The sequence below is a fragment of the Myxine glutinosa genome, chromosome 9 (genome assembly GCF_964187855.1).
Source record: "Myxine glutinosa chromosome 9, kmMyxGlut1.1, whole genome shotgun sequence".
Lineage (NCBI taxonomy): Eukaryota > Metazoa > Chordata > Myxini > Myxiniformes > Myxinidae > Myxine > Myxine glutinosa.
Window position 1 is genome coordinate 23,163,985 of NC_136269.1, and position 21,015 is coordinate 23,184,999.

Here is a 21,015-nt window from a genome sequence, read left to right on the forward strand (position 1 = left end):
TTACCCATGTCTCGCTCCCATAAATCATAACACTTCTCACACATGCAGCATACATCTTTCCCTTCAGCTTCAACGACACTCCCCTCCTCATCAGCACGCCACTCAGTTCCCAAAACTTCTTCCATGCACATATACAAGAATGAAGGACTAAAACACTTATGAAAAGAAGACATAATGAAAGCATATATTAAGATGGTTTGTTACACAAACAAAATGCTTCCAATTTTTCAGAAACATTGACCGACTCCAAAAAAAAAACATTTATGATACCTTCAATGAACAGATTAACCAAGTAGACGTTAAATAATTATGAATTAATTTGGAATGAATTAATTATGAATTAAATGAACCAAGTACACACCCAGATTATCTTAAGAAAATGCAGTAACCTTCCTTGGTGGTCATCTTGATTTTATACTTTGCATGAGCATGATACAGGAATATGAAACAGTATTTTGTCACAATAAAGAAAAATCCAAACATAGACCCATATATTCAAAGCATCACATGACCAGCCAGAATTGCACTCGGTAGAGAGCATGCATGCCTCTGCCAGACTGAACAGTTTACGTTTTTCATCCACAGATAGGCCGGATTTCCATCTTATAAACTCGGAACCTTAGGTTCAGAGTGGCTGCACGTGCAGGTCGAATCTACAGCTGCTCAATCCACCTCAATCAAAGTTTTCAGAACCGGATACGTCGCGTTTTTCTGTTATGTTTTTGTCCCTGTGTGCTGTTTGTCTCTTCATCGAGATTTTTCCGTGACAGATCTACCTTGTTGTCGATAATGTAGAATTAATTCTCCATGTAGCCAGCCTATCGGCCTACTCCTCGGATAGCCAGGAGCTAAATTGTCTTGGTTTGGAGGAGGTTTGTTGTTCAGATGCTTTTCTTCCCCAAAGATTTCGTCCTTTCTGCCTCTTCAACCTATTCCCCCTTGCTTAGGAAAAAACAAAAAAACCTTCACTAAAAAAATATTTTATTTAGCGTTGACCTCTGGACAACCGGAATGCGACCCTCACCCTGGGTGCGCGAGCCTTATATAGGAACCCAGGATGCCCTGCCTTGTGAAGTCGCCCCACCCTGTCTGCCCCACATCGATTCGTGGTTTGGCCCTAAATCATTGGGAAATCCCTCCGTTGAGCCTCTCGACTGTCTTCAAATATTCAAGGCTCGGTCTTGGCACCAAAACTAGCGCTTCATCTGCGTTGCAAGGCCAGATTCCACTATAAAGCACATATAAGACAGATTACAAGGGATAGAAGCGTTTTAGACACAAACATTAGGGAGGGAAGATGACAGCTCTCTATACAAATATTGACACATAATCCTTTATCACAAATAATTACCTCACTCTTATGCTAATACATGAAGGGAATGACTATTTCTAAACTATACAAGCTTAACCCCTAGAAGCCATTTTCACAATATATATATACTCGGGAGATTAAATCAGACGCAGACGTAGCTTCAGGACGTCGATCTTTAATTGTCGACAAACTTTCGACCAACAAAGGTCTTCTTCTTAGTCGTTGTTCTTCAAACGGTTCACTTCCGTTGAACTTGGGGACGACTAAGAAGAAGACCTTTGTTGGTCGAAAGCTTGTCGACAATTAAAGATCGACGTCCTGAAGCTACGTCCGCGTCTGATTTAATCTCCCGATTATTTATTTAATGCAAATGAGACGCCCTGCTCGTACTGTGGAGTTTCTACTATTTCTCACAGTTATACATATATATATATAAGTTCAAAACACACCTGGTCACAAGTGTACCGCACTGACCGGGTCCTCAGTCGAGGTCCTCAGCGTCATCCTGTTTCGGCCCTTCAACCTCGATACGGTTGAAGCCAGGTATATATATATATATATAGATATGTATATGCAGTGTATGTATATGAATGAATGAATGAATGATCGTTTTAAAGCCATTTTCCCCGCTAGAGCGGGGGTTAGCCTTCCGGGCCCCATGACAATCATGGTTCCCTGTTTGAGGCAATGTTTTTATGGCCGGATGCCCTTCCTGACGCCAACCCTTAGTCGCCTCTTACGATGCGCAGGGATACGGTGCACCTATTCTAAACTGGGGTACACACCGGGATCATATATATATGTATGTATGTATACACACACACACACACGCACGCACACACACACACACACACACACACACACACACACACACACACACAACACCATTAAATATTGTGGGTTTGAATACCTTGGTTTTGACCAATGGCAGACAACTTCTTTATGTGCCAATTTAGTTATCGTGGGGCTCAATTTCGACTAATTGCAATTTCTGAGCCGAGTTGTAGTGGTTATCTCGCACCACAAGCCTTTTGTTGTTTCTCGTGTACCGTAAATAATGGTGCCAAAGCATAAAACAATGAACAAAAGTAATTTATTTTCTATTTTATTTATTTGCTGGTTTACGGAGCTGAAGAACATTTTATAAAAGAAACACATCGACAGATTACAAAGGGAAATGATATAAGAGATTAATAGGGGAGGAATTATAGGGGTATTTAGATGAATTACAGAAGGGTGATTCTGTACATTTAAACTGCTTCAACGCAGTAGGAGACGAGACTTCATTGTAAAGCCAATTTATATTTCAATTGGGATGTGTTTATTTTTGGCTGCCACCCAGCTTCCTCTATATTTTCTCAAAATCCAGGAACCTAACCCCCTTATTCCCATGGGAAATTGGTTTTAACTATCGTGGTTTTGAGACCCTGGTGTTGGCTTAGCGGTTCGGGTGCCAGCTTAGGATCCTAGGATCCTGGGTTCGAATCCCGGTCGATCGCTGAATTAACGCCAGGGGGGTTGACTCAGCCTGCCATCCTTCCGAGGTCGGCAAATTGAGTACCAGTTCACTGGTAATTCCCTGCTTGTCGTAAAAGGCGACAAAAAGGGTTGGCGGCAGGAAGGGCATCCGGCCATAAAACATTGCTTCAAAAAGGGGACCGAAAAACAACAACAACCACGGTCCCCGAAAAAGGCCAACCCCCGCTTTGCGGGGGAAAATGGCCTCTAAAGGTGTTTTTTTATTTTTTATCGTGGTTTTGAAAAATGGAGAAGATTGTCATGGGGCCCGCAAGGCTAACCCCCGCTCTAGCAGGGAAAATGGCCTTAAAATGCCTGTTGTTTTGTTTGTTGTATCATGGTTTTGAATATCGTGTCATTTTCCAGAAACTTAACCACCACAATATTTAAAGGTTTACTGCATATATTATTTTAATTCTTCCTTTAATATGACACACCTTTTTATGAGACTCTCTTGCATACATCACAATCACATCAATTGTGAATCAGAAGTCAATCAATGAGACAATCATATTTTCATGATTAACCCAATTGCTAAGTGAGAGATATCAGTTTGCTGCACCTGCTTAATGACCCCGAGCTACCTGTGTGTATGCCACATGTGACAGCAATAATTGGATCACTCTTTTAAGGACTCCATGTCCACAAGCAATGTAAAATTTTACGTTGTGAGGCTATTTCACAAATACAGATCACGGTGCAAGGTCAATGAGCACAAAAAGTGGAATACATACAGGTGATCCTGACGTTTGAAGGCTTTCTGGCAAACACAGCATACGTGCCGGCGCTCTTGGCTGTGTGACAGGAAGTGTTTGTTGAGCGCACTGCTGCTGCGGAACATTTTCCCACACTGCCCGCATGCCTGTACATGGTTGTATTTGTGAGTACACAGGGTCAGAAAGACAAATTCTTTAATTCCACAGGAAGCATTTGATTTTCGAAATGTTAACTATTATGAATAACACCAATAGTTGGGAGTTTATGAATGTTTTAAATAAGTACTTTAACAATTTATTAGAAATAACATTCTAACAGATGAGTGCTGAAACACGTAAGTGCTGAAATTTTTCTGTATTTTAAATTCCGAAAATAATATTCCAAGGAACAATATTCTAAATGGAATAATAATTCCTTGTAATATAAGAACAACATTCCTTGTAATATTTCAAATGACCTTTGCTCCACATGTGCCATGATGCATTTTATACCATGTAATTTTTTTGAATATCAATCGTATCATTTTTGAGTTACAGTTGCAATGAGGATTGCTCTCCGACAGCATGGCGCAGAGGTAGCACACTTACCTATGAGCTGTCCCGTGTGGGTTCGATTCTAAGCCTGACTATAAACTGTCGGATTGGAGCTTCGTAGTAGGCAGGGCATTACATTGAAAAGTGTGCCAGGCCTCAGATGGATGTTTACCTGAGGACTGTTGGTGGAAGTTAAAAATCCTATAGTCCTTTCGGCTGTACTAATGCACTTTAATGGCCCAAAATAATTCCACCCACAAAGAAGGTGGAATCAATTGTGGCCATTAAATTAGTAGGAGTAGTAGCTGCAGCAGCATTTCCGAATTGCATATTGAGGACCATGACTTAGAAAGTGAGTGTGACAGTGGAAGGGACAATAGCGATGGTGAGGCGGTAGGTAATCCAACCGTACCGGTTTTAACCAGAGGCTGGTGATGATGAGACAGGAAATTGTGATTCAAATTTGGAGAACTCCAATGTCGGGGATGATTCCTACAGGCTTATCAACGGCGATCATTTGTAAATAGGTCACACTTTCTTATGAGGAAACAATGATATATTTCAGCACATTTCCAGCCGTCTCCGAGCGGGGCCACATGTTCAGAATAGACTTTGTGCTGGACGGCTCTCCACTTGACCTGGGATGGATGAGAACGTAAGAAAAAGTGGGCTAAACCAATCTAAGTGACAAAGCCCCTTTTGCTCCCCCGCCCCCCCAAACCCCCCCTTCCGTCCCACCTGAGTGATTCTGATAAAAAAAACTAGGGACACAGGGCACCTGTATGGCCAGTCTTTCACAGAGAGATTGCTCATGCTAGAAGACTGAAAGCCTGGTTTACCTTCAGCACCTTGTGATGGGCAGACTAAAATAATGCTTTCTGTATAGCCCAACTGTCGAAAGCAAAAATCCTAGGTCAAGCCTTGTCTAATACTTATCTATCCATGCTTCCCCTCCCTTCCCTACCAAACCCCCCTCCCCCCCCCCACGCTGCCCCCTGCCCCTCGACATACCACCCACTCCACTCGGGGTAAGATGGGCACGGTGGTGTCAGCCTCCCAACAAAGCAAACAGACAGAGCAGGTGTGCAAACAGACTGAATGAGCATCTCCAAATCAGAAAACCAGAATTGAGATGAAAAACAAAACAAAAAAGTGTCTCATCGATTTGGAATTCAAAATGGCCAATGGATTGGCACGTTAGTCAATAAAAATAAAAAGGCAGTCGAGAACATCATTCTACATATTCCGTCACACACTTTCCATTTGCCACGATGATCGATTGGAAGACGATCTATTTTTGGGGCAAGACACGTACGTGAATGGAATTTAATGTTTTTTTGAATGATGGAGTGAAAATTACATGGTTAAATTACGATATTTATTGAATGAATATTACGTCTTCAATTTGGCATAGGAATCAGCATCAGCAAAAAGCACTGCATGAGCCATTTAAGCGTGTTCATGAGGGTCAACCATGAGCAAAAAATCCCGTCAAACCAACAGCACTGCAGTGATCCGTTTCCAAAATTTTTTTGGAGTATAGAGCCGAATATAATCAACGAACATAGCTGAAAGGGCAACCCAGGATTAAGAAAGACGTAGCGATAACAGCATCTCTATAAATAGATTTTTAAAAGGTAAAAAGACAAGTGCAAAAAAGCACCAGGTAAAAATGCAGGTAAACTTTCCTTTAATGCAATAGTGCCCAGGAGATCCCAGGAGATTTTTAATCTCTCATGTCCAGCAACCTGTCTGCATATTTGGATACGACAATGACCAAGTGATTTGGCTATAAGGTTTTGATATATTGATTGGTCAAATAATCGATTGTCATTTAATTTTTCAATTTTGTAAATGGTTACACATTCAGATGAAACGGTGGTGGTATGGGTATGCTATCAGCCAATTGATTAATAAATTAATTATTTTACGATTATTATTTATTTATTTTAATTGCACGATTGTGGGGAGTACAGAACCGTACCTGCAGTACGGTTCTGTACTTTCCCACACATGTTATAGTCGAGTCAGAGGTTAAGACACGAATTATAGATTTTGCTACAAATTGCAACTCCATTCAACAATCATGAGGTGGAAGACTCGGCAAGAATCTACGACCCATCAAATTTTTGTTTGTGTTTTACCAACCTGTGTTTCTGCAGGGCACACACGGTCCACCACCCTCATTGGATTTTCCTTCTGTATCCATCTCATCAACCCCATGCATCATCTCCACATCCATTGTTTGTCTGTCTCCCTCTATCTTGACCTTATACTTTGCTGTTGCTGTTTCCCCCCCTCTCTCTACTGTTCCTTTTGCACCCTGCTATGTCCTGATCCGATCAGTGTACTAGCTCTTCCATGAGCCGTGACTATGTATACAAAGAAAAAAATGAAGGATGTTATAAAATTAAATTATTTAAAATGTAAAATTCAATAATTGGAAAATAAATAAATATATATATTTTAAAGTAAACATATCAAAAATTAAATGATTTTTAAAAATTGACAATTGACAATTAAAATTTTTAACTGGACTGGCACTCAGTAGAGAGCATACCTCCACCAGGCTGAACAGTTTACATTTTGTATCCACTGATAGGCCGGATCTGGATTCGGACCTGAACCAAAATTTAATCAGCTTGTTCTCGTCACCTATCCAACTTATCCACCGATTTTTGTCACAAGTCGTCCACAACATTTTAAAATATCCTGCTACACATCGTTTTTGGCTCCGACTCTCAATGTTGAAGAATCACTTTAAAATTCTCAGCTCCAGATCCGGTTCAGGATCTTCACCAAAATCTAATAATTTCATCCTTGTCACATACCCAACCTGTCCACCAAATTTTGTGCAAATCTGTCCGCAACTTTTTGAGACATCCTGTTCACAGACAGACAGACAAACAGACAGACAGACATGGGTGAAAACGTAACCTCCATCCACCTTTGGTGATCCCATTGTCTGTCTTTGTCACTATTTTTCTCAGAAATGGCTAAACTGATCTTCGCAAAACTTTCAGAGATCCGTCAGTGGGTGCTGTGGAGTGTTTTCAGCCAAAACAAATGTTTTAAAATTTTTGGGAAAAAAGGATTTTTTTTTCAAAAAATTGCTTTGTAGTGCCTAAGCCTCTGTATGTGCGTGAAAAGTAATATTAAATGATCCCTGACCTCATTCTTCAGTGGTTATATGCAAGTGTTTTTAACCATGACAAAAAATAGAAAATCAAGCAGAGCTACATTCAAAGTACACCACCCCCATGCCAAATAAATAAATAACATATCCTCCAGTGCATGACATTACCGGGGCGCCTTATGCGCCCAGCAATGCCGCCGTGCAGCACATGGAGACAGAATTGGGAGGGAGCGGTGTGCAATAATGATTGATTATTGTGCAATTAAAATAAATAAATAATAATCGTAAAATAATTAATTAATTAATCAATTGGCTGATAGCATACCCATACCACCACTGTTTCATCTGAATGTGTAACCTTTTACAAAATTGAAAAATTAAATGATAATCGATTATTTGATTAATCAATAAATCAAAACTACCCTTTATAGCTAAATCACTTGGTCATTGTCACATCCAAATATCAGCTTCCTAGCTCAAAAGGTGCCTGAGATATTGCCCAGATGAGAAAGAAAATAAATAGGTTGTTAATAAAATTTTTTTGAAAAAAACCACCTTCAGAGGCCATTTTTCCCCGCAAAGCGGGGGTTGGCCTTTTTCGGGCACCGTGGTTGTTGTTGTTTTTGTTGGTCCCCTTTTTGAAGCAATGTTTTACGGCCTGATGCCCTTCCTGCCGCCAACCCTGTTTGTCGCCTTTTTACGACACACATGGAATTGCCAGTGAGCTGGTACTCAATTAGCCGACCTCAAAAGGATGACAGGCTGAGTCAACCCCCCTGGCGTTAATTCAGCGATCGACCGGAATTCGAACCCGGGATCCTAAGCCGGCACCCTAGCCGCTACACCAACACCAAACGAATAAAATAGGTTATTAATAAATCGATAATAATTAAGTAATTAATCAATGAATTGATTAATCAAAAAATAGAAAATAGCATTTTTGCAAAAGCACTTTGGCTCTATTGTGCCCAAAACTCAGCTTCCTAGCTGAATGTATGGCTGAGATATCGCCCTGGACAAACAAACAAACAAACAAGAAAACAAACGGAATTAAAAACTGAGTACCCCCTTTCGGCGCACGTCATCACCGGGCCCCCTTCGGTGTCGTGTGATGACGTCGTGCAGCATCTGATGATGGATTGGGAAAGGAGTGGTGTACCAAAAACAAAATTTTATTTCTTCAAAATGCCAACAGGATTAGACCAACATCGGCAATCCCTGATAGTATTACAACAAGGGTATGTGTGTATTAATGCATTCAGACCCTGGAGGAGCCAGTGCAACCAAACTTTGCATGGCCTCCTCCTTCCCCCGGAGGAAGATCATGGGCTGTGTTTGGATAAAAAAAAATTGATAAATCAAGAAAAAGAAAAATCAGATAATTGCCCTTCACGCCTCGATTGGGACAATGCCTGCGTTTTTTGTCCCGGGAGCGATCGAGTAATGTGTTTTGTGAAGATCAATGTTGAGGTTGTATATAGTGATTTGTTGTCAACAACACAAATTTTATTTTTTAGTGTTTACACACGCACCTGTTATTAAAAAGTACACTTCCATGTTCAAGCCACGAATGACTATGTTGCTTACACACTGCCACGATCAAGTAATATGTATTGCTAAGATCATATGTTAAGGTCAATTGTATGCAAGATAAAAATAGAAACTGTGTATTCCCTGGTTATGTTTCTCCCCCACCTTTAATCCTCCCCATATCAGTATGATCCGTCTGTTGCTTTTTTAACTTCAATCTACTGTGTCACAAATATGGCACGGTCTCATCCATCTGTTGCTTTTTTAACTTCAATCTACTGCGTCACAGAGATGGCACAGTCTGATCCGTCTGTTGCTTTTTGAACTTTACTCGACTGCATCACAAAGATCAGCATGGCAAGATGCCCGCCAGAGCACTTATCGTGGCTTCACTCACGCTAATAGAGATAGCTCTGGAAAGGACCATTTACTGTAGGACCATTTATCTAAAAGGACCATTTACTGACAATGCACCTTCTGATTTATTACAACACCAATGTGTTCATGCTCCATCACCTGTAATCCTCTCTGTCTGTTGAATGGAAATTACACAGGCTCAACTACTTATGCTATTTACTCGGTTTTTATTTATTTTATTTTGCATTCCCATGTCATGAAAACGAACTTTGCGTGCAAGTGATCTGCCTCTGGGCTACCAATAAATATTTGATTTTGACTTAATATTTCAATACATGTTGCATTGGACACACACACACACACACACACACACACACACACACACACACACACACACACACACACACACACACACATATATATATACATACTGTATAGTTATACAGACGAATGCTACACCCTAGTATAAATACATATATTAAAACCAGTACAGGTTGGTGCCCTATTCTCATCCCCTTTCATCCCCACTTCCACCTCCCCCTTCTCCCTCTCCCTCTGAATTTAAGTCATTAAACTAGTAGATTGACTAATTGTGCTGTTGATGTGGCACATGCATCAAAGCCTTCCTCCTGCATCAAAGTTCCTTGTGTAACAGTCATCCAAAAGAAAAGATGGGCAGTACAAATAATCATCTTTAGCCAGGATGTTATTCTGTGCATTCTTACCTCGCAGTGATCATCGTTGTTTAGATTTATGTTGTTACGTTTGTAGGGGGTTGACAATGATTACCTTAGAACCAGGTAGAGTGTATGGATTAGCATGCTCTGAGTGTCGTGAAGAAGAAGAACCACCATGTAATAAGTAGGGAATTTGTTTAGCCCGGATGTCATGTAAGGTGTATCTTCATTCTTCATCCCCATCTAGCCAATCACGGCTCCTCGGGGCGTGGCCTCGGCCTGCCCGACCTGTGCGCTTCCCAAGTCGGGGTTGTCAGCGGTAGGGCTTGATGCCTGACTTCCGGTTAGTTTTTTAATTAGTGAGATTTAATGTGGGCGATTGCGTGGCTTGGCTATGTGTTTATGGTATGGTGCCAAAAGGGACATAGGAAATAAATTACAGAGGTAACGACATACAAGGGATAAATTACCCATAATCCCTGAGCTAATTAACATACCCCACTCCTCGTAATGGGGACGAAGACTCACCTTACACGACATCCGGGCTAATACAAATTCCCTACTTATTACATGGTGGATCTTCTTCTTCATCGCGACATATGGAGCATGCTAATTTATGCAAATCTACCTTAGAACCAGGTACAGTGTATGGATTAGCATGCTCTGAGTGTCGTGAGGATCGTGAGGATACAGGATCCCTACCCCCTACAAACGTAACAATATATTTGTTTATGCTCTTCCATTGTTTTCAGGTCCTCAATACACATCCATTTTACTCTCGCAGGATTGCAGCTGACAGGGATTTTCTTCTTCTTTAACTGAGGAAAATACTAGACTTTGTGAAGGCTCATGTCGGTAGACAGATCAAATAACAGGTTTTATCAACTGAACGTTGATGAAGGTGTGCTAACCATCGTGTGAAGCAAAGTAAAGCTGGAAATGTTGGGCGTTTTTTGTTTTTTTTGTATACAGGATCAAGGCTTGTGAAAGAACTAACATTTATCACACAAAAAAAAGAGGGTTGCAGGCAGATCTTGTGCGACCTGTAGGAATATTTGGGGGACAGAATCCAGAGAGAGCTGGGGGAGCAAGGCCGGAGAGGAGTCGGTAGAAGACAGAAAGACCACCAACCTGCCTGCGGTGAGTAAGTGAAAGGCCCTCGGAGTTAGCTTCATCGCGGGAGATTCCAATGATTCTGAAAGCTTTAGTTTCAACAGCGTGAAGCCGAGCTAGGTGTGAGGCAGGAGCACCGGCCCAGAGGGGGAACAGTGTTCCATTGAGCTGCGGATGAAAGCCTTGTATGTGGTGAGGAGCTCAGGTGTGCCAAGGAAGGACTTCGCACGACGGAGGATGCCCAGTCGGCGACTGGCTTTGGAGGCCAGATTGGAAATGTGGTTTTCCCAGGAAAGTTAACACTTACTCTTGCTCTGATAACGGGTAAACACCTGAAATGTCAGCCTTACATTGCTTCTCACAGCAGTTAGTCCACCTTTGTCCACCTTCAGTGAAAAAAACTTATTATTTCTTTTTTCTTTTCTAAAGGCTCATGAAGGTGCTTCTACAAATATCACATGGAGGGTAAGAATATTAGGAGAAAATATTGTACTTTTACAAAATAACAAGGACATTTGGAAATAAATAAATCAACAAAGTAAATGAGATTTGAATCACCATCTTAAGATACGTGTTCAAATGGGGACATCAAACAGACCAACCCAGATAACTCGATGGATGTTCGATGTGAAAGCTTCCTCGTTGAGGCATCAAACATGTGCTGACCTAATGATCTGATCAAAAATAAGCATTAGACAAAAACAAAAAAAAATGTACATTTACAAACATGAGTAGTTTGCCCGTCCCGCATGGGATTCTAAACAGGGTAGTGATGAAGGTGGCAAAAATGCAAATGGCGTCTTCCACCATTGAGCTGGCAAGCTGGGAGTAACAATTCACATTTATTTCCACATCTGATGCAATTTAAATGCTCTAATGGTGTTGAGGTGCTCCATTTGATACTATTTGTTCGATATATATATATAGCTCCATAGCTTTTTGATGCCTAGTGTTCATAATAAAAATTTGTATTGGTGTCAAACCCAGTGACCAATTGCAAATTAATAGTAGGAAGGTATAAAGTTTGAAAAATACTACAAGAGAGCTTGAAATTAAGAGAACAAAAAGGTAAGGGAATTTCCTGTGAAGTTAGCCTTTACTTTACAAATAATAAATTACAAAAGCATTCAACTTCAATGTTATATAAGTAAATGAAAACCTGCATTCAACACACCTGAGTTGTCTGTGATTGTTCTTTCGCACGTGCTCCCCGAAACTTCTCAGCACCCACATTCCCCTCGTATACTTCACCAGCACCACCCTCCCCAAGGCCCTTGTCTTGTCCGTTCGATGGGGTCTGCGATGTCAACGTATCCCCCTCAGGGACACCCGTTTCTGGGGATGAACTCTCCTCTGCATCATGTACAATGCTTAGTGTAAAAAAAAAAATCACCAATACAAGGCGCCCTCAGCATGTACTACCACAGGTCAAATTCAACTTGCTGACTAATTTACATCATGTGTGTTCTTATACACATCCACTTGCCTCCTTCACGCCAATAAACCTGTCAACTTAATGCTTTACATACCTGGCTGAGTAGCCGGAGAGCTAGGCCCCTGGCTATCATCCCGTGGGGAATCCGAGTAGAAGGCAGCAGTTGATGCTGGAACTGAACCATCAGCAGGGTAAAGTGCCAGGCGCCAAATGCGCGTAGCATCAAATATACGGCATGGTGGAACATCACCCAACTCTCCCACTGCCCCTTCCTCCAGCAATTCAGCTGCCGCTGACAGTAAGGGGTCCTTGAGCTCTTCATTGTCCCCTCTGCCTCCGGAGTCATCGCCTGATCGCTCGGTTGCTCCAGACAAACCCCCATGAAGATGGTCAGGAGGGGTTGGATCGGGGTCGTCCTCGCCTGGAGGAAGCTGGGGATCTTGGTCATGCAGCAGTGGGCTTCGGCCCTCTGGGAATCCAGGCAAGAATCCTAAGGCGCCAAAGTCCATGCTGATGTATTATTGAGGGGAGAAGTATGGGAGGAAAGTAGCAGAAATGTGAAAATTGTTTTGAATTAGGACACAAAATACAATGTTGTAATCATCTTAACAAAGCCGCGAAAAAATAAATGATGGGTAATTCCTAAAATTAGCATGACATGCATTAACTGCTAATAAAAAGTTGCTCAAATTTATTTGTTAAAGAAGGTATCAAGCGACATTGAAATGAAAATTAACTAATGTCATCTTTTGTGAAGGTATATTTTTGCTGTCATCAAAAGGTTTCACTGTCATCTTATGTAAAGGTGTCTTTTTGCTGTCAACGTGGATGTCACCCAAACTCCAAACTTGACATTTAACAGTTCTTGGACCTACAAAGAGGTTCCAAATCCAATTATATCGCTGGTTCCAACACCAATATTTAAGCCTTACTAAAGTTACCTGACTAAAGTGGCCACCCAAGGCTAGTACATACTTTGCACATACTCCATCCAGCATGTACTCCAGCACGTACTCCAGGTCGAGCTCCAATAAATTGAAAAGGGTACTCCCGCCTGGAGAGCTTGAGTGCCCACTAGTTATTGAAACTCAGGTTGATAAAACTGTGGCATTTTATGATTATTATTATTTTTTGCATACATAGTAGAGGTTCGTGGAAGAGCTTGTACTACTACAGTAAACTGAACAGATGAGGACGCAACAGGACAAAAGGAACAACAGAGAGAAGGGGGAAAACACCAACAGCAGATCCTAAGGCCAAGACAGAGGGAGGTGGACAAACAACGAGTATGGTTTCATTTGAATGTGTCCATAACATTTTAAAGATCTCGCGCTCACAGACAAACAGGGATGAAAACACAACCTCTGCCATCGATACCATCCGATCCCATTATTTAGGGAAAAAATCATTTTTAAAGTTAATTTCATTAATTATTAACCCTTGGATGCAGTGATTGGGCCACGGAGGCCCACAAGGTTTTTTTTGTTGCAAAAACTATGCTGTACAATGTTTTTTGGGAATGAGCCTCATTTTCACCGACTTTCATGTTGTTACACAAAATTCAGTGACATAAAAAAATAATTCCTTCAGGCTCGTGGGGAAATCTTCATTCTTCACTTATAACCCGAAAATCCGACACGAATGCAGGCCTGGGGCCTTCGAGGCCCCGCATAAATGTTGTTGTACTACTATGTTATATCATTATTTTCTTGATATGAGCCTCATTATATGCTCCTATAACTTGGTTACAAATAATTCAGTGACAAAAATATGAAAATTTAAAAACTTTACATGAATACATTTGTGGAGCCTCCGAGGCCTAATGGCTGCATAGGTGTAGGATTTTTGACAGTTGTGGACATATACATTCTAAATAAAAGGATTAGTGAATCATATTTTTTGAGCAAATACTCCTCCATGAGCCTCAACCTTTTAGAGAAAAAAACGTTGAAAAACCAAGAACAAAAAAAAAATTTGCAAAAAAAAGAAAAAGATTCATTACTTGTATGGGTTTCTTCCAACTAATAGGATCAATGATTCACATTTTCTGAGCAAATACAGATCCATGAGCATCGACTTAGATTGAAAACGGATATGAAACAAAAAAAATCGATAAAAAAATATTTTAAAAACATTACACGAATACATCCATTGGGCCTCCGAGGCCCAATGGCTGCGTTTATGTAGGCTTTTTGACGCCTGCATCTAAGGGTTAAATACAGATGCTGTTTACTGTATTGTTATTAAAACATTGAATAGTATAATATTTGACATTACAAGAGTTGTAATGGTATTTCGGGATTCTACGCAGCATTAGACTACCTTCCGTCCAAGTCTATTGCGCTGCCATGTCAGAACTATACGGGCAAGGCTTGGGATTTTGCATTCGTCTCACCTGCTGGGTCAGGAGACTTACTGTTTGCCATGTCTACCTACTCTGCTTGCATATTTAAACATTATTTTGCCCTTTAAGGTGAGCCTCAGTTGAGAAAGGGAAAAAGAGCCTGAAGGCATGTCGCCACATTCTTGGCATCAAACGACCCAACCACGGTGAAGAGGAACAAAGGACATTGACAAGGCTTTTGGGTCTCACCATCTGCCATGATCTTTCTTGGGAAAACCACATTTCCAAGCTGGCCTCCAAAGCCAGTCACCGACTGGGCATCCTCCGTCGTGCGAAGTCCTTCCTAGGCACACCTGAGCTCCTCACCACATACTAGGCTTTCATCCGCAGCTCAATGGAATACTGTTCTCCCCTATGGGCTGGTGCTCCTGCCTCACACCTGGCTCGGCTTCACGCTGTTGAATCCAAAGCTTTCAGAATCATTGGAATCTCCCGCGATGAAGCTATCTCTGAGGGCCTTTCACTCACTCACCGCAGGCAGGTAGGTGGTCTTTCTGTCTTCTACCGACTCCTCTCCGGCCTTGCTCCCCCAGCTCTCTCTGTGCTCTGTCCCCCAAATATTCCTACAGGTCGCACAAGATCTGCCAGCCACCCTCTGATGGTTAAACTGCCGAAATCTCGGCTCTCTGCTCACCTTCACTCTTTCATTCCTCTTTTCTCCCGCCTCTGGAACAAACTCCCACACTCACTTCAATCACACTCCTCCCTCCAGGTCTTCAAAACAGCTGTTCACCACCATCTCTTATCTTCCCCCATCCAAAACCTTGATCTTTTCTACCCCCACTAATTCACCCCAGATCCACCTTGTTTGAAATTCCAACTTCTTTCCTGGAAGTCTTGGCAGTGTCCATATGTTTTATACCTCTCCCACCCCCCCCCCCCCTTCCCATGCCTTCCCCCCAAAGCCCTCTCCCTCCCACAGTTCTCTCGATGTCTCCATGTCTCTCGGTCCCTGCTCTCAAATGTTGTGTTTGTGCCCTTCCCCCTCTCTCCCCATCTTGTCTACCGCTCCCGATGTTATTTGTTTTGTGTGTCTGTTTGTCTTTCTGTGTGATTAATGTTGGCTCTTTCACGAGCCTCGATCTTGTATACAAAAAAAAAAAAAAAAAAAAAAGGGAGGTGTTGAGGTAGCGCAGGCGAGGTGAGTCTCTGATCTTGGAACAGAGTGCGAGGAATGGGAGTGCTGGAGCTGGGAATATAGAATGTGCTGCCCGTTGCGCTTTATGAGGCTCGCTTCTTGTCGGCTCATTGCAAGGCCACAGCGGTGAAGGGGGATCTAACTGCTCTGCAAGCAACCCCGAAAGGTGAAAGGCCATCACATTCTTGGTGATCCCCTTGAGTGCATGAGCACTCCTTCTGGACCTGGAACCTGAAAACCCAGCACAAGGCTGCTGAGGTGAACAAGATCACCTGAGCCCTGTCCGACACATTCGCTCGGCTGAAAGCTAGAGCGGATTTTGCTTACAATATTTTTTCAGCCACGTCCATTCTACTGCAGCCGGGTGAGAGGCCAAGCTATCCCTAGGAGGACCGAAGAGTATCAAAATGTATTTTGTTTTGGTATATTCAACCAAAACCACCAGACTACGTGTTGTAATGGTGAGAGCACCTACTCCGAGTCTGGGAGGTCAGCGGTTCAAACACTGACAGAGTCATACCAAAGACTGTAAAAGTGGTACATGGGACTTCCTTACTGGATGTTCAGCATTTTAAAAGACTAGGGCATGCCCGTACTATATATATGCCCGTACTATATATCTATCTAAAATTATATCCCCCCCCTCTATTTACATGAAATGGTTTGGTCCATTCGCAACGCCAAAGCGAACGGCGAACGGCTTGCGAGTACAGTGACAATCCCCCCCCTCTATTTACATGAAATGGTTTCGTCCATTCGCAACGACCACAGAACCCCCCCCTCTATTTACATGGAATGGTTTGGTCCATTCGCAACGCCGGCACACGCGATCGTTCGCTGCTCTCTGATTGGTTGAATCGTTTTTTGGACATAGCTCGGTAAGTAATTGTCCGATTAATATGAAACCTTGAAAAGGCACATCCTCGGGTCCCCAGCAATATACCTGGCAAGTTAAAAGTATATCGGACCCGTGGTTGTCGAGAAACAGCGGTCACAGACAAACAAACGTACAGACAGAGATTACTGGAATTATAGATAGACTAGGGCATGCCCGTACTATATATATGCCCGTACTATATATCTATCTAAAATTATATCCCCCCCCCCTCTATTTACATGAAATGGTTTGGTCCATTCGCAACGCCAAAGCGAACGGCGAACGGCTTGCGAGTACAGTGACAATCCCCCCCCTCTATTTACATGAAATGGTTTCGTCCATTCGCAACGACCACAGAACCCCCCCCCTCTATTTACATGGAATGGTTTGGTCCATTCGCAACGCCGGCACACGCGATCGTTCGCTGCTCTCTGATTGGTTGAATCGTTTTTTGGACATAGCTCGGTAAGTAATTGTCCGATTAATATGAAACCTTGAAAAGGCACATCCTCGGGTCCCCAGCAATATACCTGGCAAGTTAAAAGTATATCGGACCCGTGGTTGTCGAGAAACAGCGGTCACAGACAAACAAACGTACAGACAGAGATTACTGGAATTATAGATAGACTAGGGCATTGCCCGTACGTGGGTGCCCGTTCCTTGCCAATGCCCGTACTATATATATATCTAAAAGTATATCCCCCCCCCCTCTATTTACATGAAATGGTTTGGTTCATTCGCAACGACCACAGAACCCCCCCCTCTATTTACATGCAATGGTTTGGTCCAAAGCGAACGGTTTGGCGTTTGGTCCATTCGATGTGATTCGATGATTCGATGTGAATGGTTTGGTCCATTCGCAACGACCACAGAACCCCCCCCCCCTCTATTTACATGAATGGTTTGGTCCATTCGCAAAGCCAAAGCGAACGACCACAGAACCCCCCCCCCTCTATTTACATGAATGGTTTGGTCCATTCGCAAAGCCAAAGCGAACGACCACAGAACCCCCCCCCCCCCCCCTCTATTTACATGAATGGTTTGGTCCATTCGCAACGGCAAAGCGAACGGCGAACGGCTAAATCGCCATAGCTCGGTAAGTACTTGTCCGATTAATTTCAAACCTTGAAAAGGCACATCCTCGGGTCCCCAGCAATATACCTGGCAAGTTTCAAGTATATCGGACCGGTAGTTGTCGAGAAACAGCGGTCACAGACAAACGTACAGACGTACAGACGTACAGAGATTACTGGAATTATAGATAGATAAGAGCATGGACAGTGCCCCTAGGTTGGCATCCATGGGAAGGAAGGAATTCCTCCTTAGGAAATGCCCTGCCGAGTGAGGCGAGAAAAGCGACGCCGTTGTTGTGACGTCGCTGTTACCCAGAGTGCCCCGGGAAGTGACGACACTTCTCTCAAGCTCAGTGGCTGCGTTTGTCTCATCTAACAGTCAGTGTGTTGTGTCTCGTGTATTCGTCTGTGTGTCCATGTGTGTGCGATTTGTGTATGGCAGGTCCTCTACGAGCCTTATATCCTGTAAAAACAAAATGAAGCACACTATAAAATATGCTCCCTGGTACACCACAGGTGTTTCTCACCCAACTTAGACCACAATGCTCCCTGTTTCCATAAAACAACAGTGATAACTTTAATCAAATCCCCCTCCAAGGAGAAAAAAAGGTCAGACGAAAGGTTGCCCCATCTTTCAATCCATCCTACATGTTGTGTTTCTGTGTTGCGTGCGTAAGCATATTTACTCGGTACACACACCCACACACTGTGGGATTGCATGGTGTAAGAGATTTACATGCCTCAATGGAGTGGAGACACAGAGCTATATAATGTAGAGGAACCACCGAGCCAATGAAGTGTGCGTTTGCTGATGAGGCCAAGCGGCCGCCATATTGGGACCCCCAACCGACCGAAAATCCCACTGTAAACAATGTGGAAAGACTTAAAAGATTAGCAAGTTCTAAAAAAAACCTGAGAGTTAAAAAAAAATAGGGCTTTTCATGTTGTGGTGAGTACCAAAATGGCGGTCAGTGACCAGTTTTTTCTGCCAACCAGTGATCCAGTTATATTTACATCAGTGGGTAGAAAGCAATAGCGGAGTATACATGTAAAAGCAATTAATGGGCATCAGTTGACTGATGCCTGACTGAGCCTGGTGTTGGCTTAGCGGTTAGGGTGCCGGCTTGGGATCCTAGGATCCTGGGTTTGAATCCCGGTCGATCGCTAAATTTACACCAGAGGGGTTGACTAAGCCCGTCATCCTTCCGAGGTCGGCAAATTGAGTACCAGCTTGCTAGGATGAATGATCCCCGTGTGTACCACGGTTTAGAATAGGTACACCGTATCCCTGCGCATCGTAAGAGCGTGACCAAGGGTTGGCGTCAGGAAGGGCATCCGGCCATAAAAACATTGCCTCAAACAGGGAACCATGATTGTCATGGGGCCCGCAAGGCTAACCCCCGCTCTAGCGGGGAAAATGGCCTTAAAACGATCATTCATTCATTCAGTTGACTGATGCCCAATATCATAATGCCCTGAAGGAACTGCGCTCCAACGCGAGTCGAAAGAATTGACGCGACCAAAGACAGAATTCGTCCGAGTTGCTTTATTGAAACAAAACAGCTCAGGTATTCTGACAAGCCCGTTTATCGGGCAGCAATATATATACACATTTATGTCGGGAAGTTTGCCCGGCAAAAGCTATACCGGGCATGCCCGGGTGTCAAGGGCGAGCCTTGGAAAGGCGAGTCTGGACCTGCCTGGGCGTGTTTGGCTGCGGCCTGGCAAGTCGAGGCTGGGCGTGCCCGGGCGCTCTGGACGAGCCCTGGAAAGGCGATAGCGGGCATGCCCGGACGCTCTGGGCGAGCCCTGGAAAGGCGATAGCGGGCATGCCCGGACGCTCTGGGCGAGCCCTGAAAAGGCGATAGCGGGCATGCCCGGACGCTCTGGGCGAGCCCTGGAAAGGCGAGAGCGGGCATGCGCGGGAAAGACGAGACCAGGCGTGCCCGGGAGGTTCGGGCGTGCCCGGGAACAGTAAGTCCGGGCATGCCCGGGAGAGGCGCGTCTGGCCGTGTTCTGGCCGGTGCAAGGCGATTGTGTGCATCCAGCGGTAACCGCTACACACGCCCCTCCAGAATCGACCTGCACCGGCAGGGTCAATTTAAGGGGGGTCCGGAAGACCCGGCCGAAGCGACCCCTGGAGGGTCGTGGGGAGGGGTCCGACGTGGTGGTGGGTAGTCGAGCGGGGGGGAACTGTGGACGGGGGGCGGCCTCGCCGCGGAGGAAGGGCCAACCGTGGTGGTCGGTCGACGTCCATGTGCGCCGGTTTGAGGCGGTCCACAGAAATCCGGTCCGGCCGGCCGCCGAAGTCGACGATGAAAGACTTGTCGCCCCGTCGCAGGACCCGGAAGGGCCCGTCGTACGGCGGCCGGAGTGGCCCCCGGTGCGCGTCATGACGCACAAAGACGTACTCCGCTGTGCGAAGCGCCGGGGGGACGTAGGACTGGAGGCCACCGTGGCGGGACGTCGGCACGGGGGCAAATCGTCGGGCGGCCTCCTGGAGGTCCGAGCGCTGGCGAGCGGCGGACCAGGGACTGGTAGCGTCGGGCACGAATTCGCCCGGGACGCGGAGCGGCTGGCCGTAGACGAGCTCGGCGGCGGACGCCTGGAGGTCTTCCTTGGGGGCCGTGCGAAGGCCCAAAAGGACCCACGGCAGCCGGTCGGCCCAACCGTCGTCCTGAAGGCCGGCCATGAGTGCGGCCTTCATGGAGCGGTGAAACCGCTCGCACAACCCGTTGGCTTGGGGGTGGTAGGCCGTGGTGCGGTGCAGCGTGACCCCCAACGAACGGGCGACCGCGCCCCAAAGCTCAGACGTGAACTGTGGGCCGCGGTCGGACGAGATGTCCGCTGGTGCGCCGAAGCGCGCAACCCAGGTGGCGATGAACGCCTGCGCCACGTCGGCGGTGGTGGTGGAGGCGAGGGGCACGGCCTCCGGCCACCTGGTGGTCCTGTCCACCATGGTGAGCAGGTGGGTGAACCCCCGCGAGGGGGGCAGGGGACCCACCAGGTCCACGAGGACGTGGTCGAAACGCCGTTCAGGCACGGCGAAAGGTGCCAGCGGGGCCTGGGTGTGGCGGTGGACCTTGACCCGCTGGCAGGCTGTGCAGGCGTTGGCCCAGTCGCGGATGTTTCGTCGAAGGCCGCGCCAGACGAAACGCGCCGACACCAGCTTCTGAGAAGCTTTCCGGCCCGGGT

The 21,015-nt window shown here is 44.8% G+C and overlaps 1 protein-coding gene across 1 annotated transcript in view; it reads right to left on the minus strand.

The window, feature by feature from the left end:
* The window catches only part of LOC137435559 (uncharacterized), a 142,258-nt gene that overhangs the window by 69,642 nt on the left and 51,601 nt on the right, over nt 1-21,015 (minus strand). The window contains exons 2-4 of the mRNA XM_078784188.1: nt 12,423-12,838; nt 12,068-12,246; nt 3,565-3,692 (exon numbers count right to left, since the gene is read on the minus strand). Of these exons, the coding sequence (XP_078640314.1) occupies nt 3,565-3,692; nt 12,068-12,246; nt 12,423-12,837 (722 nt within the window). The 5' untranslated portion in view covers nt 12,838. The remainder of the gene's footprint in view (nt 1-3,564; nt 3,693-12,067; nt 12,247-12,422; nt 12,839-21,015) is intronic.